This window comes from Malus sylvestris, chromosome 1, assembly GCF_916048215.2.
Source record: "Malus sylvestris chromosome 1, drMalSylv7.2, whole genome shotgun sequence".
Classification (NCBI taxonomy): domain Eukaryota; kingdom Viridiplantae; phylum Streptophyta; class Magnoliopsida; order Rosales; family Rosaceae; genus Malus; species Malus sylvestris.
The window spans coordinates 28,097,787-28,123,446 of NC_062260.1; the positions used below are offsets into that span (position 1 = coordinate 28,097,787).

Here is a 25,660-nt window from a genome sequence, read left to right on the forward strand (position 1 = left end):
CACTACTCGACACGTGTCAAGATTAGAAGCCAATCAGAGCGCAGCACGTGTTGACATCAAGAACCAATCATAACATGACACATGTCAATGTGACAAAGCTACAAGTTTTTCTATAAATAGGGGTCATTCCCCCACAATATTGCCTAATGCCATTTTGTGTTAAATCATTCACAAGAACTCACTAAATTGAGAGCTTGATCCTTTGTACTTGTGTAAACCCTTCACTACTAATAAGAACTCCTCTACTCCGTGGACGTAGCCAATCTGGGTGAACCACGTACATCCTGTGTTTGCTTCTCTGTCTCTATTCATTTACGTACTTATCCTCACTAGTGACCGAAGCAACCAAGCGAAGGTCACAAAACCTGACACTTTCTGTTGTACCAAAGTCTTCGCTGATTTTGTGCATCAACATTTGGCGCCGTCTGTGGGAAGCGACACTTATTCCTACTCTCTTCAGCTGTGTCAAGCTGGTTTCTATCATTCGTACACTTTCTTTTGACCAGGCATCCCTCTCTAACATGGGAAGCGAAGGAAGCCACAGCACACAGAATGACACCCCCCTTGCACATAGTGCGAAACAACGAAAGAAGGAAGGAAAACGAGTTCTTCTTCAAGCTAAAGTCGATGAGTTGGAAGCTCAGAACAACAAGATAGCAATAAGGAATGAGGTCCTCCAGGAGCAATATGAGAAGCTCTTCGAGACACTCCACGAAGCTAGGCAAGCTCAGACACGCGAGCTTGTTGCCCCCGTGGAAGTCAACCATCAACTGGGTGCCCTCCAACATGGAGGGTCACATGCATTCGACATAGATATCCCTGATAGGGAACAGATTACCCCTCGACTTGATAATCAACATGAGGCTTCTCTTAACCCAGTTGCTTCGACCCGAACCATGAGAAGTGGAGGGAGACACCTCTTTACTGAAGGGGCAGAAGGATCGAAAGCCGTCTTTCGCGATTGTCGGGATTTCCTGAAGCAACGTCGAGAGAATTCCATCCATATAAGCTCAAAGATTAATGACCCAAGGATTTATGAGAGACTCGGTCCCCTGCCACGGCCCAAGCCGGCCACCAATTTGGGGAAGGGGCAACAAGTCCCAGAGAGACATGAGGGTACAGGGGACTCAGAGGTGTTCCGACAGACATACCCTGGAAGCCAGTACAGCGAGTCCAGGGAAAAATCACATGCCCTTGATCAAACCTTCCTAATTCCAAGAGGAGATGGAGATTTACGAAAGAAAGCTCCAGTGACACATAACTCCGTTCAGGACCCCCTTGTCCTACAACTTCTTGAGGAAGTAAACAAGTTGAAGGCTGAACGTCAGGCTGAAATACCTGACTGGAACCAACCCAGGCCTGGCCCTCTTACAAGGAGGATCCTCAACACCCCCCTTCAAGCAAAGACAAAGCAAAAGCTTGGCTTGCAACTTTATACTGGAAAAGAGGACCCGATTGAGCACCTTAACCTCTTTGAGTCCACCATGGCATACCGGATGCACACCGACGAAGAGCGATGTCTTCTCTTCCCCTCCACCCTCTCTGGTGGAGCTCTAAATTGGTATTGTCGTCTTACACCTGAGACGGTAGACTCATTTGAGGAATTGAGGAAACTATTTGTTTCCCAACACATTTTCCAAACCGATCGCTTGCACTCTGCAGATGACTTGTACACTATCCGCCAGAAGCCAGACGAGTCATTACGTATGTATGCTGGCCGCTTCAGCCATGAATACTCCCGGTGTGCCGAGGCAGATGACAAGACTGCCCTCAAAGCCTTCACGGCAGGCCTACGTGATTGTTTCTTTAAATACATGATCAATGCCAATACTTGGAAGACTTACTCTGAGGTGATGGCGCAGGCTTATAACCATGCCTCCGCCGAGGCAAAGACATATCAGGAGAAACCCCCTACAACCATCCTTTATCAACAAGTGGGAGGTGGAAGCCAGACTCACCTAAATGAGAAGACCTCGACTTCCCAAACAGCAGTGGCACCTCCCCATGCCTTGCATAATGCTTCACCGAATCAACAGACATATCAATTTCAAGGCAAGAGGAAGGATTTCCATCCTCACCACTCTCCTTTCAGTAAAAAGAGTAAGGGACACTATCCCGATAACCAAGGGTATCGCCACAATAACGCTCGCCCCCAGGCAGTCAATGCAGTGGGTCAAACCCGCGTCAAGATACCCCCTACCCCAAGGTATGAGACATACACGCCCTTGAATGCCACATGCGCGGCCATTTACCCCAGCATAGCTCACCTGATACCAAAACCAAAGCCGAGGCACCCAGATTACACGCCCCCGAATAACGCGGGCACGTTTTGTTGCTACCATGAGCATAACGGCCATGATAGCGAGAAATGTATCATCCTCCGTGATCGTATTGAAGCTTTGGCACGAGAAGGAAAAATTGATCAATTCCTTCTTCACCCTCAAAGGGATAACCGTAACCAACGCCAGGTGAATGTCATATATTCCATAAGCGGCGGCACACCCATATCTGAATCTTCCAATAGGGCTATGAAAAACAGTGAACGAAGTCTGAGGCCTGGTCACCAAGTGTTTCACGTGGAAGACATCAGGGGAGGGAAGTATCAAAAACCTAACTGGGATCCGATATGTTTCTACCCTGAGGAAGAAAGAGGCATCATCTACCCTCATAACGACCCATTGATCGTGGAGGCTCACATAGCCAACTTTGATGTTCGACGAATCCTCGTAGACACAGGGGCTTCGGTCAATATCATGTTTGCCGAAGCTTTCAGGGCGCTCAGTGTAGTTGAACACTTGCTCGATCGCTCGATTTCTCCTCTGATAAGCTTCTCCGGTGATATCGTGCAACCCTTAGGGAGCATACATTTACCCTTTACTATTGGTACAGGCCCTTACACGGCTACCATTACCACTAACTTCCTAGTGGTTGACTGCCCAACGGCATACAATGTCATCTTTGGGCGCACAGGCATCAATGATCTCAAGGCTATGGTATCCACGCATATGCTGTTGATGAAATTTCCAACCACCCATGGCAACGGCTACATCAGAGGAGATCAGCTTAGTGCACGATCATGTTACAACACTTCAGTTAAGCAACAACACTTGCCCGGACCCAAGGAAACCCTGTCTGTACATGACCAAGTCACAAAGACCAGCCTAGATGAAGCGAACTTGGATCTTCCTGATAGCAACAATCAACCCGATGATCCTCGAGATGACTCTTTCACCCAGCAAGCCCAACCTGCTGAAGAGTTGGAGAAGGTACCTATCTCAAGAGATTATCCAGATCGCATGGTGAAGATTGGCACCACATTGTCACCACCCCTTCGGTTAGCATTGATATCTTTTTTGAAAGAGAACACTGAAGTCTTCGCCTGGTCATACGAGGACATGCCAGGCATCTCTCCCGATGTCATCTGTCATCGTTTGAGTATTGACCCCAAGATCAAGCCGGTGAGACAGAAGCGAAGATCTTATGACGCTGAACGATACGAGGCAATGAAAGCAGAAGTTGAAAAACTCAAAGGCATAGGCTTTGTCCGCGAAGTCAATTACCCGACATGGGTAGCAAATGTGGTCCTTGTTAAGAAAAATCCGACCAAAGAAAGTCTTTTGCTTCAAAAGGTCTTGTGGAGAATGTGTGTTGACTACACCGACCTAAACAAAGGGTGTCCGAAAGATAGCTTCCCTCTTCCTCTTATTGACAGACTTATAGACTCTACGGCCGGGTGTGAACTCCTGAGCTTCATGGATGCTTACTCAGGATACAACCAAATCCTCATGAACCCTTCGGATCAAGAACATACAGCCTTCACTACCGACAGAGGACTATACTGCTATAAAGTCATGCCTTTCGGCCTAAAGAATGCAGGAGCGTTTTATCAGAGACTAGTCAACTCAATGTTCGCCGAGCAGATTGGGAAGAGCATGGAAGTTTACGTTGATGATATGTTAGTCAAGAGCAAACATGCTGACCAACACATCACCAACCTATCTGAAACTTTCACTATTTTGAAGAGGTATCGAATGAGGTTAAACCCCAACAAATGTGCCTTCGGCGTAGGCTCTGGCAAATTCTTAGGTTTCATGATTAGCCAACGAGGCATTGAAGCTAATCCCGAGAAGATCAAAGCAATCCTCGACATGAAGGAACCGGTAACTTCAAAGGACATCCAGAGCCTTACTGGCAAGGTGGCAGCCTTAACCAGGTTCATTTCTAAGGCCACAGACAAATGTGCTCCCTTTTTTAAAGCACTTAAGGGAAGTAGGAAGTACATTACATGGACTGATGAATGTGCCGAGGCATTCAAAAACCTCAAGGAGTACATGAGTAAAGCCCCTCTACTCTCCAAGCCCGAGGTAGGAGACATTCTCATTATCTACCTATCGGTATCAGCTTCAGCCGTAAGTTCCGTTCTCATTCGAAAGGATGGGAATATTGAGCGACCTGTCTACTACGCTAGCAAAGCCCTACAAGATGCGGAGACACGATACTCCAACATTGAGAAATTAGCTCTAGCATTGGTCATGTCTGCTCGGAAACTTCGCCCTTATTTCCAAGCACACGCCATCATCGTGCTTACCAATCACCCTCTTCGACAGATACTCCAGAGTCCTGACACGTCTGGGCGAATGATCAAATGGGCGATAGCATTGGGTGAGTTTGACATCTCCTACCAACCAAAACCAGCCGAAAAAGGTCAAGCAGTAGCAGATTTCATTGCCGACTTCACATATCCGGTTGACATTGCTTCTACACCTGAAGCAGTGGCTTCATTACCCCCGGAAGCTCAGAAGGTAGAATCAACGACCTCAGCTTGGAGTCTGTATGTTGATGGCTCATCCAACCAACAGGGCTGTGGAGCGGGACTAGTCTTGACTACGCCCGACAAGGTAGCAATGGAGTATGCTCTTCGTTTCAAATTCAAGGCATCAAACAATGAGGCCGAGTATGAAGCCCTTCTGGCAGGATTACGTTTGGCCAAACACCTCGGGGTTAAACAAATTGATATTTTCAGTGACTCCCAATTAGTGGTCAACCAGGTTACCAACAACTTTGATGCTAAGGACAGCTCCATGGCAGCATATCTTGCGCAAACACAACTTTTGCTCAAGCACTTCCACTACCAGATCACCCAAGTTCCTCGAGCGGCAAACAGTCATGCAGACGCCCTGGCTCGCCTCGCCTCAGCTGTGGAAGACAAGATTGGAAGAAAAATTCATGTCGAACTGTTGGCAACAACAAGCACCATGGCCGCAGAAGTATGCAACTTACAACAGGGGGATAGTTGGATCACCCCGATCTATAATTTCCTTGCTCATGGCACCCTCCCAAATGATAAAGTCCAGGCTAAGCAAATTCGATACAAGTCTACCCGCTACCTGATCATCAATGATCAACTCTATAAGCGAGGTTTTAGCCTGCCATACTTAAGGTGTCTTACGCCTGCCGAGGCGGAAATCGTCCTTCGGGAAATACATGAGGGAGTCTGTGGAGATCATGCTGGATCTCGGTCCCTAGCACACAAGACTTTTCGCCAAGGATATTACTGGCCAACACTTCACCAGGATGCCATCAAAGTATCCCGCTCATGTGACAAATGTCAACGATATGCAACTATTCCTCATTCCCCTCCAGAGCCTCTTACTCCTATGATCAGCCCTTGGCCCTTCGCCCAGTGGGGACTTGATTTGATCGGCCCAATGCCGGCAGGGAAGGGCAAAGTCTGTTACGCAGTCGTTGCAGTGGACTACTTCACAAAGTGGGCCGAAGTAGAACCCTTGGCAACCATTACTGAGGCAAAGATAGAAGACTTTGTGTGGAAGAACATCCTTTGTAGATTCGGCATTCCCAATGCGATAGTCACTGACAATGGGCGACAGTTTGACAACAAGAAGTTCAGGTTGTTCTGCTCTAAGTTCAACATCAACTTATGCTTTGCCTCTCCAGCTCATCCCCAGTCTAATGGACAAGTTGAAGCCATCAACAAAATAATCAAGCGCACTTTGAAAACCAGCTTGGACAAAGCTAAAGGCTGTTGGCCAGAATTTGTACCCCAAGTTCTTTGGTCATATCGCACTTCATATCGGACTTCAACAGGAGAAACTCCATTCTCACTTGCCTTTGGCACAGAGGCGGTTGTCCCTGTTGAGCTCGAGCAAGCAACATTCCGAGTCCAGAACTACATTCAAAGTGAAAATGACAAACAACTCACCCTCAACTTGGATTTAGTCGAGGAACACAGAAACCAAGCTCACTTGAGGAATGTCGCCTACAAGCAGCGCATCTCCAACTATTATGACTCTAGGGTCAAGCTTCGTTCTTTCAAAATAGGAGACTCGGTCTTAAAGAAAAGATTACTCTGCGACAGAGTCCCGAGTGAAGGCACACTTAGTCCAAACTGGGATGGACCGTATGATGTCATTGGCATCAGTCGCCCTGGCTCTTACACACTTAGAAGCTCCGATGGCAAGACCCTTGGCCATCCATGGAACGCTGATCACTTGAAGTACTACTACAAATAGACTCACGATGTACAAGTGTTGAGCTATAGCCGTTCGGCATCCTATGTAATGAAGGCCATTTGGCAATGAATTCAATAAAGAGGTAATTTAGCCAACTCAGCCCTCACTCTTTTACATTCCTAGCAAGGGAACACTCAAGTGTTGAAACCTCAAAGCAGATATATCCAACACGAAACAAAATCTAAGTATGTGTCGACAAGACTATACAAAGAAAGGAACAACCAAACAATGGCTTATATCCAAACAATAGATCTATTCATACATAGCCAAACATGCATTAATAATAGTGCAAACACTCATAAACACCTAAAATCCAAAACTCTCAAGCTTATAACATGGGCACATGTTATACACACATCAGACTACTACATCCAGAATACATGCAGATAGTAAAGACACTGCTATTCATTCTCATCTGAAGCCGAACCCCTGGCAGTATCATTCCGCGTCCTACCATCATCCTCTGCATCCCCAAGATCCTCTTCACCATGCTGAGTCTGTGCATCAGCACTACCTTCATTATCAGACTCATCTTCGCTGCTAGGATCAACAGCAAGGACAAATGTCTCGCCCTTTCGATGATGCTCATCTATATCTTCGTGGTATTTTCGAAGAATGCTCCCATCATCATAACGATCAAGGACGGCCATCCATTTCCTTTTTTCAAAGCGAGCTTCTTGAGCACAGTAGGGTTTAATAGCAAGATGAAAGGTCGAAGAACTTAAGTATTCTTGCACAGCAGCCTCCCTTTCAGTTGGAATGCTCTTCTCCAGTTCAGAAATCTCAACTAAGGCACCATCCAATTCTCCCCTAACCTTGGATACTTCCAAGGTAGCCACCTCCAACTGTTTTTTAGTTGCCTCAAACAATTTCTTAAGCCTTAGGTTCTCACCATTTCGCCTTTTCAAGCTCTCCATGGTTTCATCCTTCAGTTGGAGAGCCTGAGTCAAAAGTCCCTTATTCCTTCGGGCCTCGTCCACAAGCTGCTTATTCTCCTTCAGTTTTGCCTTGTACCGCTCAACCTCTTGCAGTCTGTCGTGATACTCGGCCATGACCTGCATGGCAAGACGATCATCACTACCTAAATAATGATAATAAAGAGGAAAAAGTAAGGAAATGACAAAGTAACACTCACATATGAAGACAGCTTCAACATCCGGTCGCAATCCGATTCATCCTTAGCTAAGGGCTCTCCGAGCTCATCGAAGGCGAATCGACGCCCTGCCAAGCAATTGTTGATATCCCCAAAATCCTTTGGCCGCGTGGCAACCCTCAAGTCCTTCCACGGGACACTGCCAGCTCTTTCCTTGCCTTTCCCCTCATGGCGGGAACCAGGATCACTTTCCTGGACAGTGTGCTCCATAGTAAGAGGATGAGGCAACAGTCGGCTCCCTTATCCTGCAACTACGGCAGTAGCATTATCAACGGTCTCGACTCCAGTCTTCCTAAAGGCAGGCCCCTTAAGGACCCCATCTTGGGACTTAGGTCTAACGGATGGTTCCCCTCGGAACTTATGAATTTTCTTATGCGGTAGGATGTCTTCCGAAGGAACTAACACTGGTGCTTTCCTTTTATGGGTGCTAGTCCCTGTTTTCTTGCTTACCTTCTCCACTGCATAAGGAAAATCAAAATAAGAAATACAACTTTCCAAATAAAGTAAGGAATTGAGCTAAGTTTACATGAAGGATACAACTTACTCGATCGTCCCTGGCTCTCGGAAACTAAGGGTTGAAAACCGTACCGACGAAATAAGGGTCGTAGCTTGCTTAAGTGTCTATCCTCTTTGGGCACCCTCAACACCTTCTCTATGTCAGATAGCTCATGCCCAAACAGTTGGATGGTGCCCCGCGTCACTACATGAAGCAAAGTGTTAGAAGCAAGAAAAGACCACAACAAATAGCAAATAGTACGAACGGTTGATACGTTACAACCTACAGTCTGGAAGTGAGTAAGCACACGTCGCTCAGGCGTGACACCCTTATCATACTCCCAATCATTATACAGAAAGCACCAACGGTTTTTCCATGTGTAGTATGCCTTTTTCTTACCATACACAATACGCTCTCTCTCACTCCGACATGCACACTCGGCATAACCAGTGCATGATTTTGCTGGGCGCATCTTGTAACAGTAACGCCACTGATGGAAGGAAGGCTCACACAACCCACACTCCATCCAAATGATATAAAATCCAATCAAAGTATCCCAGAAACCAGGATTGAGTTGCCCAGGTGCATATCCGATCAAAGATAACATCTTTTGCAACCACGGATGTAAAGGTAGTCTCACCCCTAAAGTCAGTAATATCTGGGTGTAGAACATAACATGACCCTGGGGAGGCTCAGAAGGCCATTCTTCATCATGTACCAAACGTATCCCTACACTACGAGGGATATTACATGACTGCCTTAGCGCCTCAACCTGCTTCTCATTATCTAACAAGTTATTCTTTAGATGGTCTGCTGTGAACTCAGAGCGAACTATGGGTATGGCATCAAAAACAACCCCCTCACCCAACGCCATGGAGGAAGAACTAGCAATAGCTAAAGTTTGACGGTTGGGAAGATCATCCAATGTTTCTCTAGTACCGGACTCTAACAAAGACCCTGAAGACTCCGACATTGCAGACTCAGACTTAGAGCTAAAGCTAGAAGAGCCCTCATCACTAGAACTTCCAGGCTCTGACATCTACAATAAGAAGAAACAAATTCTATCACTACATGCATGATCAAAACATAAGGAAGTTCCTATATTACCCACATGAAGATGGTGCAAAGCGATGCCGGAACCCTTCTCAATCAGAAAGCAATCCGTCTTCCACAGTCACTACAAAACAAGCAAATGAAGACCGTGTCAAGCGCCAAAAAAAAAAAAAAAAAAAAAAAAAAAAAAAAAAAAAAACAGCTTCATCCAAAAAAGCTTCACCCGAAAAGCTTCACCTCCAAAGCTTCACCCACAAAGCTTCACCTCAAAAGCTTCACCCACAAAGCTTCACCCAAAAAAGCTTCACCCACAAAGCTTCACCCAAAAAAAGCTTCACCCGAAAAGCTTCACCTCCAAAGCTTCACCCACAAAGCTTCACCTCAAAAGCTTCACCCACAAAGCTTCACCCAAAAAAGCTTCACCCGAAAAGCTTCACCTCCAAAGCTTCACAAGGGCCCAAAGCTTCACTTAAAAAAGCTTCACCTCCAAAGCTTCACCCACAAAGCTTCACCTAAAAAGCTTCACCCACAAAGCTTCACCCAAAAAAGCTTCACCCGAAAAGCTTCACCTCCAAAGCTTCACCCACAAAGCTTCACCTCAAAAGCTTCACCCACAAAGCTTCACCCAAAAAAGCTTCACCCGAAAAGCTTCACCTCCAAAGCTTCACAAGGGCCCAAAGCTTCACTTAAAAAAGCTTCACCTACAAAGCTTCACCTAAAAAAGCTTCACCTAGAAAGCTTCATCTACAAAGCTTCATCTACAAAGCTTCACCATCAAAGCTTCACCTAGAAAGCTTCAACACCAAAGCTTCACCTACAAAGCTTCAACACAAAACCTTGCTCCAAATAAACAAATTTTGTTCACACAACCTAAACATTTTTTGTTTTACACCCACAAGGGCCCAAAATCTTCCTTCTTATTTATTCACTTATATATGTTCCCAAACATATTATGATAGATCAAATAATAATTCAAAGTCCAAAATTTAGTTATGGACAAAAATACAAGCAATTCACCAGTACTGAAGTTGCTACAAAAACTGGAATCTTCCCCAGCCTAGAAATCCAACAAAGCTTCGCCTCCTTTTCTCTATCAAATTTTTGCAGCTGCTGCTTCTCTCCAATGGAGCTGAATTTTGGACACCCTCTAGTTCTTGAGCAGATGAACAACTTTCAAGAAGGAACCATTTCTGTTTGAGCCACGGAAATTAAAGTGTTGAAGCTCCAAGCATGACAGTCGGATTCTTACAGATTTCGAAGCTGCTGTGATGTTTCGAAGATCTGGAAATATTTAACCATTAGTTCATTCTGAATTTTTGATATGTTATGAAAGAGACGATGAGGAACAACTTCAATGAAGAAAGCATGCTGATCTGAACAATAGAAAATAGAGTTTCAAAGCTCACAACAAATCTGACGGGTTGACAGAAAAATAATAACCAGTCATTCATCATACCTGGATTTCTGGAGTTATACTTCTCCGAGGGATCTCAAATTTGGATATGTTGAATTTCACAAGCTGAGGAACAACTTCAATGAAGAAAGCATGCTGATCTGAGCAAGAGAAAATAGAGTTTCAAAGCTCACAACAAATCTGACGGGTTGACAGACAAATGATAAACAGTCACTCATCATACCTGGATTTCTGGAGTTATACTGCTCCGAGGGACCTCACATTTGGATATGTTGTAGTTCACAAGTTAAGGAACAACTTCGATGAAGAAAGTATGTTGATCTGAGCAAGAGAAAATGGAGTTTTTGAAGCTCACAACAAGTCTGACGCGTTGATATACAAATGACGAACAATCACTCATCATACCTGAATTTCTGGAGTTGTACTGCTCCGATGGATCTCCAATTCGGATATGTTGTAGTTCACGAGCTAAGGAACAACTTTCATGAAGATGGTTTTGCGATCTGAGCCACAGAAAATGGTGTTATATTGAAGAAAAGCTAAAGGAAGACTAAAGCAAAGCAAAAGAGAAGCTAAAGGAAGACAAAATCATGGCACATGATAATGAGTCATACCCTACCCCTCATTCAGCTCCATTCGAATACACCCATGTAAATGACACAAGAAAAAGGGAGGGAGTAAAAATAAAAAAAAAAAAAAAAAAAAAAAAAAAAAAAAAAGTTCCTAGGCCTCCACTTCTTTGGGCCTAACACATCTTCATAACAAAAAACAATATATGAAGAAAGAGCCATGGGTTACCACTTCGAAAAGAAACAAGTGAAGTTTTCCTACTCATGACATTGACTACTAGCTAGACACCTCATTCGGCAACTCTCTTCGCCTGAAGACTTGGGGGACTCCCACCATATGCTACTGCACCTTGATACTCGGCAGTCTCACAACCACTCAGTGACTTGGATTTTTCAAGTCTCCAACCGAGAAGTTTTCCTCACTCGGGAAATTAAGGGAACACTACCTCAAACTACATGCTCCACTCACAAAGCTTCAACAATACAGGTTTCAACAAAAGCAAAAAATTCAAAGAACTTTATGAAGAAGGCTTTGGTGTATTTAACACAATATGTTGAAATGAAGCAAAGCTTATTTATTAATATTTTCGATAAGCCACAAATATGTACATATACATGAGTCAAAATAAACAAACAAAAGGGAGCCTTCACAAAGGTTGCTTAGGGGAAGTCTCAGCAGTCGGTAGAGCCCCAGAAAGAGAAAGCACCGGAGGGTGGTTATCCGGAGCCTCAGTACTTGACAAAACCCCAGAAGGAGGAGGCATTGGAGGTTCATCATTTGAAGCTTCATTACCAGGTACAGCCCCAGAGGACGAAGGCAATAAATGCCTTTGGAACAAACCCACAAACCGCTGATGATCAAGTAAAACCTTACCATCAGATTCCTTCATCTGGTCAAGCTTCCTCTTCATGATTGTAGCATAGTCATGGACGAGCCGGTGCAACTGCTTATTCTCATGCTTGAGCCCTCTAATCTCCTGTTTGAGACTCATCACTTCAGCAGCCAATGATTCAACTTGGCGGGTTCTAGCAAAAAGGCGTTGGGCCATATTAGACACAGAACCTGCACACTGAACACTAAGAGCCAGAGAGTCCTTAACAGCCAACTCATCAGACCGTTTGGAAAGTAGTCTGTTATCTTTGGGAGTGAGAAGGTTCCTGGCCACCACTGCAGCGGTCATATCATTCTTCATCACAGAATCCCCAACGGTAAGAGGACCAGTAGGGGATATGAAGGATGGGCGCCATATGTTGTCTGGAGAAGGCGTGGCTGTCTCTTCTCCAAGGTTCAAGTCAAAACGACGGTCGGAGGGTCCAGACATTTTCAAATGTGTTGAAGAAGGAAGAGGTCAGACAAATCAAGATCTTAGAAGTGCAAGAAATGAGCTTCTACTGGTAGAGATTCAAGTGTGCTGTGGAACTTAATGCCAGCCTCTATAAAAATCTGCACTCGACGGAGCTTCAGAAATCGAAGAGGCGTTTGCTTTCTCAAAAGCTGGGCTGCTCAGAGACCACGAGGGCCGATCTCAGAAATCGAAGAAGCACCTGCTTTTGCAGCCTCGTCAGCACCTGTCACATGCACAATCAGCTTTGCGGAAATTACGGGCAATCTGTCGAAGATTTCTGGTGAAGTAGAAAGCACGTGAATCTTACTGATCAATCACCGCTCTCCATATGCACCATCAACTCCTCGGGTACCACATATAACTTTGTCAAAGATCTCTAACAAAGTTTAGGCACGAGAATTTCGAAGTGCCAGCTACCCTACTATTACCCATAAGGGTAAAGGAACAGCACCACTGCTTGACAACTGGAAAGTCTCTATGTGTGTCGACCTCCGTGTTTTGTGGCAAGACAGGTTGGCAAGAACGACCAACCTTTACTCACATTCGAGAAAAGACTCCCAACATAATTACTTTCTCAAAAACCGGAGTAGCACCGCTTTCCGAATCTCGAGAGTCAGATCCTCGACGGGATTGCTTGTTCGAAAACCGAAGAGGCACAACTCTCAGAACTTCGAGAGCCAGATTTCCTTAGATAAAGCTTGTCTGTAATCTCCACACGTAATATCAGCTTTCCAGATACCACATACCACTTTTTCAAAGTGCTCTGACAAAATTAAAACACGTGAAGCTGGCAGCTCCCACTACATTGCTGTGACCAAGAAGGGTAAAGGAATAGCATTACTACTTGTTATTGGGAAATCCCTATATACATTGACCTCCCTCCTCAACGGACAGGCAAACCTGCAAAAATGCTCAACCCTTTCTCACATTCGAAAAGGCACCCTCAACATAACCTCTCGAAATACTCAGCTTTATTTCCCCCCGATAATACCTCAGCAAATAAGCCACACCAAGAACAAGAGTATCTCATATCATCAGGGTCGAAAGCAAGAGTATCCCATATCATGCTTTCTCCCTGTCTTTGTCTTTGTCCTTGTCCACACCTGCAGGACAAGGAGAAAGAGAGCAGTCAGTCGGAACCTGAAATCAAACCTCCAATTTGGAACTGACTGCCTGGAGCCTTTGCCTGGTTGCTTACTTAGCATTGCTCTCGAGTACTCATCCTCAACTGCTGTCAAGGTCACGAATTCCACCGGCAAATACCTCATGACAGTTGATCAGATATTGGCTCTTTACACTGAAGCTGCCAAGCGTGGATGAGTCACTATGAAGGAATGTTCTGAAGGACCATTTAAATGCAAAGGTTGCACACCACTTCTGCCATGCAAAAGATTGAAGCAGAAGGTTCAACGGTGAGCTGAAACAGATCACTACAGCATGACACCTTTCCATACCACATTCATTATTCCGTCAACAGCAAAAGTATCCCATATCATCAAGGTCGAACGTACTCTAGATTTGATGGACTTGTTTTGACCCTCAAATTTTTGAGTCGGCCTTATACTCTGAAGGGCACCAGAAAACCCTCCAGCACAGTTCAAGAATAAGCCTGTGGAAAGTTACTTCTTCAAAAGCAAAAGTATCTCATATCATCTCTTATCCATTTGCTTCTCCTTATCCTGGCAGTTGAATGAGAGACAAGGAGAATGAGAACAATCAACCGGAAGCCGACGTCAAACCTCTGATCCTGGGTTGCTTACTTGGAAGTTTGACTGCTTACCTTGTCTGTCACCTCTTTCGGCAGATCTCCTAGCTCGGCGACTTGGGGGACTCCTACTATAGGGTTTGTATCACACTTGACTAAGCCCGAAACTACAACTAAGCTTCAAGTGAAATTGATACATTACCTTGTGCGTCAACATCAGCTAAGTACACCATTCCCGGATGGAGGAAAGGTACTTCCAGAGAAGGGCAGATGAAGATCAGACCACACTTCGGTACTTAGAAGTTTCGTGATTACTCAAGGGATTGGATCTTGCAAGTCCCCAACCGAGGAGTTTCCCTCACTCGGGAACTTAGGGGAGCACTGTTTGTACCATACTTGACCAATCCCGAAACTACCGAGCACCGGCCAACGCTATACTGTCAAGGACCCAGAAGAGTTCCCCTCCGACCAGGAGGCCAATCACTACTCGACACGTGTCAAGATTAGAAGCCAATCAGAGCGCAGCACGTGTCGACATCAAGAACCAATCATAACATGACACATGTCAATGTGACAAAGCTACAAGTTTTTCTATAAATAGGGGTCATTCCCCCACAATATTGCCTAATGCCATTTTGTGTTAAATCATTCACAAGAACTCACTAAATTGAGAGCTTGATCCTTTGTACTTGTGTAAGCCCTTCACTACTAATAAGAACTCATCTACTCCGTGGACGTAGCCAATCTGGGTGAACCACGTACATCCTGTGTTTGCTTCTCTGTCTCTATTCATTTACGTACTTATCCTCACTAGTGACCGAAGCAACCAAGCGAAGGTCACAAAACCTGACACTTTCTGTTGTACCAAAGTCTTCGCTGATTTTGTGCATCAACAACTTCCATTGTTGAACTATTGATTTCTGTTGGTGCATTATGGTTACCGCTGCACAATTAGCCCTCACACAATCTCCAATTTCTTCACTTATACCTAGTGTTTGTACCATACTTGACCAATCCCGAAACTACCGAGCACCGGCCAACGCTATACTGTCAAGGACCCAGAAGAGTTCCCCTCCGACCAGGAGGCCAATCACTACTCGACACGTGTCAAGATTAGAAGCCAATCAGAGCGCAGCACGTGTCGACATCAAGAACCAATCATAACATGACACATGTCAATGTGACAAAGCTACAAGTTTTTCTATAAATAGGGGTCATTCCCCCACAATATGGCCTAATGCCATTTTGGATTAAATCATTCACAAGAACTCACTAAATTGAGAGCTTGATCCTTTGTACTTGTGTAAGCCCTTCACTACTAATAAGAACTCCTCTACTCCGTGGACGTAGCCAATCTGGGTGAACCACGTACATCCTGTGTTTGCTTCTCTGTCTCTATTCATTTACGTACTTATCCTCACTAGTGACCGAAGCAACCAAGCGAAGGTCACAAAACCTGACACTTTCTGTTGTACCAAAGTCTTCGCTGATTTTGTGCATCAACATTTGGCGCCGTCTGTGGGAAACGACACTTATTCCTACTCTCTTCAGCTGTGTCAAGCTGGTTTCTATCATTCGTACACTTTCTTTTGATCAGGCATCCCTCTCCAACATGGGAAGCGAAGGAAGCCACAGCACACAGAATGACACCCCCCTTGCACATAGTGCGAAACAACGAAAGAAGGAAGGAAAACGAGTTCTTCTTCAAGCTAAAGTCGATGAGTTGGAAGCTCAGAACAACAAGATAGCAATGAGGAATGAGGTCCTCCAGGAGCAATATGAGAAGCTCTTCGAGACACTCCACGAAGCTAGGCAAGCTCAGACACGCGAGCTTGTTGCCCCCGTGGAAGTCAACCATCAACTGGGTGCCCTCCAACATGGAGGGTCACATGCATTCGACATAGATATCCCTGATAGGGAACAGATTACCCCTCGACTTGATAATCAACATGAGGCTTCTCTTAACCCAGTTGCTTCGACCCGAACCATGAGAAGTGGAGGGAGACACCTCTTTGCTGAAGGGGCAGAAGGATCGAAAGCCGTCTCTCGCGATTGTCGGGATTTCCTGAAGCAACGTCGAGAGAATTCCATCCATATAAGCTCAAAGATCAATGACCCAAGGATTTCTGAGAGACTCGGTCCCCTGCCACGGCCCGAGCCGGCCACCAATTTGGGGAAGGGGCAACAAGTCCTAGAGAGACATGAGGGTACAGGGGACTCAGAGGTGTTCCGACAGACATACCCTAGAAGCCAATACACCGAGTCCAGGGAAAAATCACATGCCCTTGATCAAACCTTCCTAATTCCAAGAGGAGATGGAGATTTACGAAAGAAAGCTCTAGTGGCACATAACTCCGCTCAAGACCCCCTTGTCCTACAACTTCTTGAGGAAGTAAACAAGTTGAAGGCTGAACGTCAGGCTGAAATACCTGACTGGAACCAACCCAGGCCTGGCCCTCTTACAAGATGGATCCTCAACACCCCCCTTCAAGCAAAGACAAAGCAAAAGCTTGGCTTGCAACTTTATACTGGAAAAGAGGACCCGATTGAGCACCTTAACCTCTTTGAGTCCACCATGGCATACCGGATGCACACCGACGAAGAGCGATGTCTTCTCTTCCCCTCCACCCTCTCTGGCGGAGCTCTAAATTGGTATTGTCGTCTTACACCTGAGACGGTAGACTCATTTGAGGAATTGAGGAAACTATTTGTTTCCCAACACATTTTCCAAACCGATCGCTTGCACTCTGCAGATGACCTGTACACTATCCGCCAGAAGCCAGACGAGTCATTACGTATGTATGCTGGCCGCTTCAGCCATGAATACTCCCGGTGTGCCGAGGCAGACGACAAGACTGCCCTCAAAGCCTTCACGGCAGGCCTACGTGATTGTTTCTTTAAATACATGATCAATGCCAATACTTGGAAGACTTACTCTGAGGTGATGGCGCAGGCTTATAACCATGCCTCCGCCGAGGCAAAGACATATCAGGAGAAACCCCCTACAACCATCCTTTATCAACAAGTGGGAGGTGGAAGCCAGACTCACCTAAATGAGAAGACCTCGACTTTCCAAACAGCAGTGGCACCTCCCCATGCCTTGCATAATGCTTCGCCGAATCAACAGACATATCAATTTCAAGGAAAGAGGAAGGATTTCCATCCTCACCACTCTCATTTCAGTAAAAAGAGTAAGGGACACTATCCCGATAACCAAGGGTATCGCCACAATAACGCTCGCCCCCAGGCAGTCAATGCAGTGGGTCAAACCCGCGTCAAGATACCCCCTACCCCAAGGTATGAGACATACACGCCCTTGAATGCCACATGCGCGGCCATTTACCCCAGCATAGCTCACCTGATACCAAAGCCAAAGCCGAGGCACCCAGATTACACGCCCCCGAATAACGCGGGCATGTTTTGTTGCTACCATGAGCATAACGGCCATGATAGCGAGAAATGTATCATCCTCCGTGATCGTATTGAAGCTTTGGCACGAGAAGGAAAAATTGATCAATTCATTCTTCACCCTCAAAGGGATAACCGTAACCAACGCCAGGTGAATGTCATATATTCCATAAGCGACGGCACACCCATATCTGAATCTTCCAATAGGGCCATGAAAAACAGTGAACGAAGTCTGAGGCCTGGTCACCAAGTGTTTCATGTGGAGGACATCAGGGGAGGGAAGTATCAAAAACCTAACTGGGATCCGATATGTTTCTACCCTGAGGAAGAAAGAGGCATCATCTACCCTCATAATGACCCATTGATCGTGGAGGCTCACATAGCCAACTTTGATGTTCGACGAATCCTCGTAGACACAGGGGCTTCGGTCAATATCATGTTTGCCGAAGCTTTCAGGGCACTCAGTGTAGCTGAACACTTGCTCGATCGCTCGATTTCTCCTCTGATAAGCTTCTCCGGTGATATCGTGCAACCCTTAGGGAGCATACATTTACCCTTTACTATTGGTACAGGCCCTTACACGGCTACCATTACCATTAACTTCCTAGTGGTTGACTGCCCAACGGCATACAATGTCATCTTTGGGCGCACAGGCATCAATGATCTCAAGGCTATGGTATCCACGCATATGCTGTTGATGAAATTTCCAACCCCCCATGGCAACGGCTACATCAGAGGAGATCAGCTTAGTGCACGATCATGTTACAACACTTCAGTTAAGCAACAACACTTGCCCGGACCCAAGGAAACCCTGTCTGTACATGACCAAGTCACAAAGACCAGCCTAGATAAAGCGACCTTGGATCTTCCTGATAGCAACAATCAACCCGATGATCCTCGAGATGACTCTTTCACCCAGCAAGCCCAACCTGCTGAAGAGTTGGAGAAGGTACCTATCTCAAGAGATCATCCAAACCGCATGGTGAATATTGGCACCACATTGTCACCACCCCTTCGGTTAGCATTGATATCTTTTTTGAAAGAGAACACTGAAGTCTTCGCCTGGTCATACGAGGACATGTCAGGCATCTCTCCCGATGTCATCTGTCATCGTTTGAGTATTGACCCCAAGATCAAGCCGGTGAGACAGAAGCGAAGATCTTATGACGCTGAACGATACGAGGCAATGAAAGCAGAAGTTGAAAAACTCAAAGGCATAGGCTTTGTCCGCGAAGTCAATTACCCGACATGGGTAGCAAATGTGGTCATTGTTAGGAAAAATCCGACCAAAGAAAGTCTTTCGCTTCAAAAGGTCTTGTGGAGGATGTGTGTTGACTACACCGACCTAAACAAAGGGTGTCCGAAAGATAGTTTCCCTCTTCCTCTTATTGACAGGCTTATAGACTCTACGGCCGGGTGTGAACTCCTGAGCTTCATGGATGCTTACTCAGGATACAACCAAATCCTCATGAACCCTTCGGATCAAGAACACACAGCCTTCACTACCGACAGAGGACTATACTGCTATAAAGTCATGCCTTTCGGCCTAAAGAATGCAGGAGCGACTTATCAGAGACTAGTCAACTCAATGTTCGCCGAGCAGATTGGGAAGAGCATGGAAGTTTAAGTTGATGATATGTTAGTCAAGAGCAAACATGCTGACCAACACATCACCAACCTATCTGAAACTTTCACTATTTTGAAGAGGTATCGAATGAGGTTAAACCCCAACAAATGTGCCTTCGGTGTAGGCTCTGGCAAATTCTTAGGTTTCATGATTAGCCAACGAGGCATTGAAGCTAATCCCGAGAAGATCAAAGCAATCCTCGACATGAAGGAACCGGTAACTTCAAAGGACATCCAGAGCCTTACTGGCAAGGTGGCAGCCTTAACCAGGTTCATTTCTAAGGCCACAGACAAATGTGCTCCCTTTTTTAAAGCACTTAAGAGAAGTAGGAAGTACATTACATGGACTGATGAATGTGCCGAGGCATTCAAAAACCTCAAGGAGTATATGAGTAAAGCCCCTATACTCTCCAAGCCCGAGGTAGGAGACATTCTCATTATCTATCTATCGGTATCAGCTTCAGCCGTAAGTTCCGTTCTCATTCGAAAGGATGGGAATATTGAGCGACCTGTCTACTACGCTAGCAAAGCCTTACAAGATGCGGAGACACGGTACTCTAACATTGAGAAATTGGCTCTGGCATTGGTCATGTCTGCTCGGAAACTTCGCCCTTATTTCCAAGCACACGCCATCATCGTGCTTACTAATCACCTTCTTCGACAGATACTCCAGAGTCCTGACACGTCTGGGCGAATGATCAAATGGGCGATAGCATTGGGTGAGTTTGACATCTCCTACCAACCAAAACCAGCCGAAAAAGGTCAAGCAGTAGCAGATTTCATCGCCGACTTCACATATCCTGTTGACATTGCTTCTACACCTGAAGCAGTAGCTTCATTACCATCGAAAGCTCAGAAAGTAGAATCAACGACCTCAGCATGGAGTCTGTATGTTGATGGCTCATCCAACCAACAGGGCTGTGGAGCGGGACTAGTCTTGACTACGCCCGACAAAGTAGCAATGGAGTATGCTCTTCGTTTCAAATTCAAGGCATCAAACAATGAGGCCGAGTATGAAGCCCTTCTAGCAGGATTACGTTTGGCCAAACACCTCGGGGTTAAACAAATTGATATTTTCAGTGACTCCCAATTAGTGGTCAACCAGGTTACCAACAACTTTGATGCTAAGGACAGCTCCATGGCAGCATATCTTGTGCAAACACAACTTTTGCTCAAGCACTTCCACTACCAGATCACCCAAGTTCCTCGAGCGGCAAACAGTCATGCAGACGCCCTGGCTCGCCTCGCCTCAGCTGTGGAAGACAAGATTGGAAGAAAAATTCATGTCGAACTGTTGGCAACACCAAGCACCATGGCCGCAGAAGTATGCAACTTACAACAGGGGGATAGTTGGATCACCCCGATCTATAATTTCCTTGCTCATGGCACCCTCCCAAATGATAAAGTCCAGGCTAAGCAAATTCGATACAAGTCTACCCGCTACCTGATCATCAATGATCAACTCTATAAGCGAGGTTTTAGCCTGCCATACTTAAGGTGTCTTACGCCTGCCGAGGCGGAAATCGTCCTTCGGGAAATACAAGAGGGAGTCTGTGGAGATCATGCTGGATCTCGGTCCCTAGCACACAAGACTTTTCGCCAAGGATATTACTGGCCAACACTCCACCAGGATGCCATCAAAGTATCCCGCTCATGTGACAAATGTCAACGATATGCAACTATTCCTCATTCCCCTCCAGAGCCTCTTACTCCTATGATCAGCCCTTGGCCCTTCGCCCAGTAGGGACTTGATTTGATCGGCCCAATGCCGGCAGGGAAGGGCAAAGTCTGTTACGCAGTCGTTGCAGTGGACTACTTCACAAAGTGGGCCGAAGTAGAACCCTTGGCAACCATTACTGAGGCAAAGATAGAAGACTTCGTGTGGAAGAACATCCTTTGTAGATTCGGCATTCCCAATGCGGTAGTCACTGACAATGGGCGACAGTTTGACAACAAGAGGTTCAGGTTGTTCTGCTCTAAGTTCAACATCAACTTATGCTTTGCCTCTCCAGCTCATCCCCAGTCTAATGGACAAGTTGAGGCCATCAACAAAATAATCAAGCGCACTTTGAAAACCAGCTTGGACAAAGCTAAAGGCTGTTGGCCAGAATTTGTACCCCAAGTTCTTTGGTCATATCGCACTTCATATCGGACTTCAACAGGAGAAACTCCATTCTCACTTGCCTTTGGCACAGAGGCGGTTGTCCCTGTTGAGCTCGAGCAAGCAACATTCCGAGTCCAGAACTACATTCAAAGTGAAAATGACAAACAACTCACCCTCAACTTGGATTTAGTCGAGGAACACAGAAACCAAGCTCACTTGAGGAATGTCGCCTACAAGCAGCGCATCTCCAACTATTATGACTCTAGGGTCAAGCCTCGTTCTTTCAAAATAGGAGACTGGGTCTTAAAGAAAAGATTACTCTGCGACAGAGTCCCGAATGAAGGCACACTTAGTCCAAACTGGGATGGACCGTATGAAGTCATTGGCATCAGTCGCCCTGGCTCTTACACACTTAGAAGCTCCGATGGCAAGACCCTTGGCCATCCATGGAACGCTGATCACTTGAAGTACTACTACAAATAGACTCACGATGTACAAGTGTTGAGCTATAGCCGTTCGGCATCCTATGTAATGAAGGCCATTTGGCAATGAATTCAATAAAGAGGTAATTTAGCCAACTCAGCCCTCACTCTTTTACATTCATAGCAAGCGATGCCGGAACCCTTCTCAATCGGAAAGCAATCAGTCTTCCACAGTCACTACAAAACAAGCAAATGAAGACCGTGTCAAGCGCCAAAAAAAAAAAAAAAAAAAAACAGCTTCATCCAAAAAGCTTCACCCGAAAAGCTTCACCCGAAAAGCTTCACCTCCAAAGCTTCACCCACAAAGCTTCACCTAAAAAGCTTCACCCAAAAAGCTTCACCCGAAAAGCTTCACCTCCAAAGCTTCACCCACAAAGCTTCACCTAAAAAGCTTCACCCACAAAGCTTCACCCAAAAAAAAACTTCACCCGAAAAGCTTCACTTAAAAAAGCTTCACCTACAAAGCTTCACCTAAAAAAGCTTCACCTAGAAAGCTCCCTCTACATACTTTCACCATCAAAGCTTCACCATCAAAGCTTCACCTAGAAAGCTTCATCTACAAAGCTTCATCTACAAAGCTTCACCATCAAAGCTTCACCTAGAAAGCTTTAACACCAAAGCTTCACCTACAAAGCTTCAACACAAAACCTTGCTCCAAATAAACAAATTTTGTTCACAAAACCCAAGATGCCCTTGAACTTGTACAAAAACACTTGGGTAAACATAAACATTTTTTGTTTTACACCCACAAGGGCCCAAAATTTTCCTTCTTATTTATTCACTTATATATGTTCCCAAACATATTATAATAGATCCAACAACAAGCCAAAGTCCCAAGTTTCATAATGGACAAAAGTACAAGCAATTCATCAATAATGAAGGTGCTACAAAAATTGGAATCTGCCCCAAAATAGAAATCCAACCCAAGAGACTTTTTCTCTCTCTCCCTCTTCCGCCTCCTTTCATCTATCAAATTTCTGCAACCTCTGCTCTTCTCCAATGGAGCTGAATTTTAGACACCCTATAGTTCTTGAGCATATGAACAACTTTCAAGAAGGAACTATTTCTGTTTGAGCGACGGAAATTACAGTGTTGAAGCTCCAAACATGATAGTCGGCTTCTTGCAGATTTCGAAGCTGTTGTGATGTTTCGAAGATCTGGAAATATTTAACCGTTAGTTCATCCTGAATTTTTGATATGTTATGAAAGAGTCGATGAGGAACAACTTCAATGAAGAAAGCATACCGATCTGAACAAGAGAAAATGGAGTTTCGAAACTCACAACAAATCTGACGGGTTGACAGAAAAATAATAACCAGTCATTCATCATACCTGGATTTCTGGAGTTATACTGCTCCGAGGGATCTCAAATTTGGATATGTTGTAGTTCACAAGCTGAGGAACAACTTCAATGAAGAAAGCATGCTGATCTGAGCAAGAGAAAATAGAGTTTCAAAGCTCACAAAAAATCTGACGGGTTGACAGACAAATGATAAACAGTCACTCATCATACCTGGATTTCTGGAGTTATACTGCTCCGAGGGACCTCAAATTTGGATATGTTGTAGTTCACAAGTTAAGGAACAACTTCGATGAAGAAAGTATGTTGATCTGAACAAGAGAAAATGGAGTTTAGAAGCTCACAACAAGTCTGACGGATTAACAGAACATTGATGAACAGTTACTCATCATACTTGAATTTCTGAAGTTGTACTACTCCGATGGATCTCAAATTTGGATATGTTGTAGTTCACAAGATAAGGAAAAACTTTCATGAAGACGACTTTGCAATCTGAGCTATAGAGAAAGGTGTTATCTTGCATCCACTCAGGCTGATTAGTGGAAACGAAAAGCAATTCCACCAAAGAAAAGATGAAAAAGAGAGAAAAGCTACTAATTGCACTTGATCTTGTCTAGTCAATAGCATGCAGCATCAAACACACAAAAGTTGGAAATATTTTTAGATAAAGCATATACGAATGTGTGACATCGAAACAAGGATTCGTTACTTTGACAAATTAGTAACACGCGAGACACCTCATTCGGCAACTCTCTTCGCCTGAAGACTTGGGGGACTCCCACCATATGCTACTGCACCTTGATACTCGGCAGTCTCACAACCACTCAGTGACTTGGATTTTTCAAGTCTCCAACCGAGAAGTTTTCCTCACTCGGGAAATTAAGGGAACACTACCTCAAACTACATGCTTCACTCACAAAGCTTCAACAATACAGGTTTCAACAAAAGCAAAAATTCAAAGAACTTTATGAAGAAGGCTTTGGTGTATTTAACACAATATGTTGAAATGAAGCAAAGCTTATTTATTAATATTTTCGATAAGCCACAAATATGTACATATACATTAGTCAAAATAAACAAACAAAAGGGAGCCTTCACAAAGGTTGCTTAGGGGAAGTCTCAGCAGTCGGTAGAGCCCCAGAAAGAGAAAGCACCGGAGGGTGGTTATCCGGAGCCTCAGTACTTGACAAAACCCCAGAAGGAGGAGGCATTGGAGGTTCATCATTTGAAGCTTCATTACCAGGTACAACCCTAGAGGACGAAGGCAATAAATGCCTTTGGAACAAACCCACAAACCGCTGATGATCAAGTAAAACCTTACCATCAGATTCCTTCATCTGGTCAAGCTTCCTCTTCATGTTTGTAGCATAGTCATGGGCGAGCCGGTGCAACTGCTTATTCTCATGCTTGAGCCCTCTAATCTCCTGTTTGAGACTCATCACTTCAGCAGCCAATGATTCAACTTGGCGGGTTCTAGCAAATAGGCGTTGGGCCATATTAGACACAGAACCTGCACACTGAACACTAAGAGCCAGAGAGTCCTTAACAGCCAACTCATCAGACCGTTTGGAAAGTAGTCTGTTATCTTTGGGAGTGAGAAGGTTCCTGGCCACCACTGCAGCGGTCATATCATTCTTCATCACAGAATCCCCAACGGTAAGAGGACCAGTAGGGGATATGAAGGATGGGCGCCATATGTTGTCTGGAGAAGGCGTGGCTGTCTCTTCTCCAAGGTTCGAGTCAAAACGACGGTCGGAGGGTCCAGACATTTTCAAATGTGTTGAAGAAGGAAGAGGTCAGACAAATCAAGATCTTAGAAGTGCAAGAAATGAGCTTCTACTGGTAGAGATTCAAGTGTGCTGTGGAACTTAATGCCAGCCTCTATAAAAATCTGCACTCGACGGAGCTTCAGAAATCGAAGAGGCGTTTGCTTTCTCAAAAGCTGGGCTGCTCAGAGACCACGAGGGCCGATCTCAGAAATCGAAGAGGCGTTTGCTTTCTCAAAAGCTGGGCTGCTCAGAGACCACGAGGGCCGATCTCAGAAATCGAAGAAGCACCTGCTTTTTCAGCCTCGTCAGCACCTGTCACATGCACACTCAGCTTTGCGGAAATTACGGGCAATCTGTCGAAGATTTCTGGTGAAGTAGAAAGCACGTGAATCTTACTGTTCAATCACCGCTCTCCATATGCACCATCAACTCCTCGGGTACCATATATAACTTTGTCAAAGATCTCTGACAAAGTTTAGGCACGAGAATTTCGAAGTTCCAGCTACCCTACTATTACCCATAAGGGTAAAGGAACAGCACCACTGCTTGACAACTGGAAAGTCCCTATGTGTGTCGACCTCCGTGTTTTGCGGCAAGACAGGTTGGCAAGAACGTCCAACCTTTACTCACATTCGAGAAAAGACTCCCAACATAATTACTTTCTCAAAAACCGGAGTAGCACCGCTTTCCGAATCTCGAGAGTCA

At 45.2% G+C, this 25,660-nt stretch overlaps 2 protein-coding genes and 1 long non-coding RNA gene across 7 annotated transcripts in view; all 3 read right to left on the bottom strand.

The window, feature by feature from the left end:
• The window catches only part of LOC126617056 (receptor-like protein EIX2), a 108,962-nt gene that overhangs the window by 28,514 nt on the left and 54,788 nt on the right, over positions 1–25,660 (bottom strand). The gene's annotated exons all lie outside the window — the stretch shown is intronic.
• On the bottom strand, positions 6,577–7,918 carry LOC126617211 (uncharacterized). The gene is made up of 2 exons (XM_050285247.1): positions 7,666–7,918; positions 6,577–7,585 (listed from the first exon to the last, which is right to left on the bottom strand). Exons 1-2 carry the CDS (start codon positions 7,891–7,893, stop codon positions 6,932–6,934), a joined length of 882 nt encoding a protein of 293 aa, XP_050141204.1. The 5' UTR covers positions 7,894–7,918; the 3' UTR covers positions 6,577–6,931.
• On the bottom strand, positions 10,088–23,663 carry LOC126617263 (uncharacterized). 5 transcript variants are annotated; one of them, XR_007621317.1, is made up of 4 exons: positions 23,400–23,663; positions 23,219–23,316; positions 10,689–10,786; positions 10,088–10,513 (listed from the first exon to the last, which is right to left on the bottom strand). It is a non-coding gene; the product is annotated as an uncharacterized LOC126617263 (long non-coding RNA). The 5 variants fall into 5 exon arrangements; XR_007621310.1 differs by lacking the exons at positions 23,219–23,316; positions 23,400–23,663 and adding exons at positions 10,870–10,967; positions 11,052–11,361; XR_007621315.1 differs by lacking the exons at positions 10,088–10,513; positions 23,219–23,316; positions 23,400–23,663 and adding exons at positions 10,518–10,605; positions 10,870–10,967; positions 11,052–11,361.

Excerpts from the sequence above, each read along its gene's own strand:
- LOC126617211 (XM_050285247.1), bottom strand. The coding sequence starts at position 7,893 with ATGGAGCACACTGTCCAGGAAAGTGATCCTGGTTCCCGCCATGAGGGG. Across the intron at positions 7,586-7,665 it reads TGTTGAAGCTGTCTTCATAT|GTCATGGCCGAGTATCACGA; the intron begins GTGAGTGTTACT and ends CTTGCCATGCAG.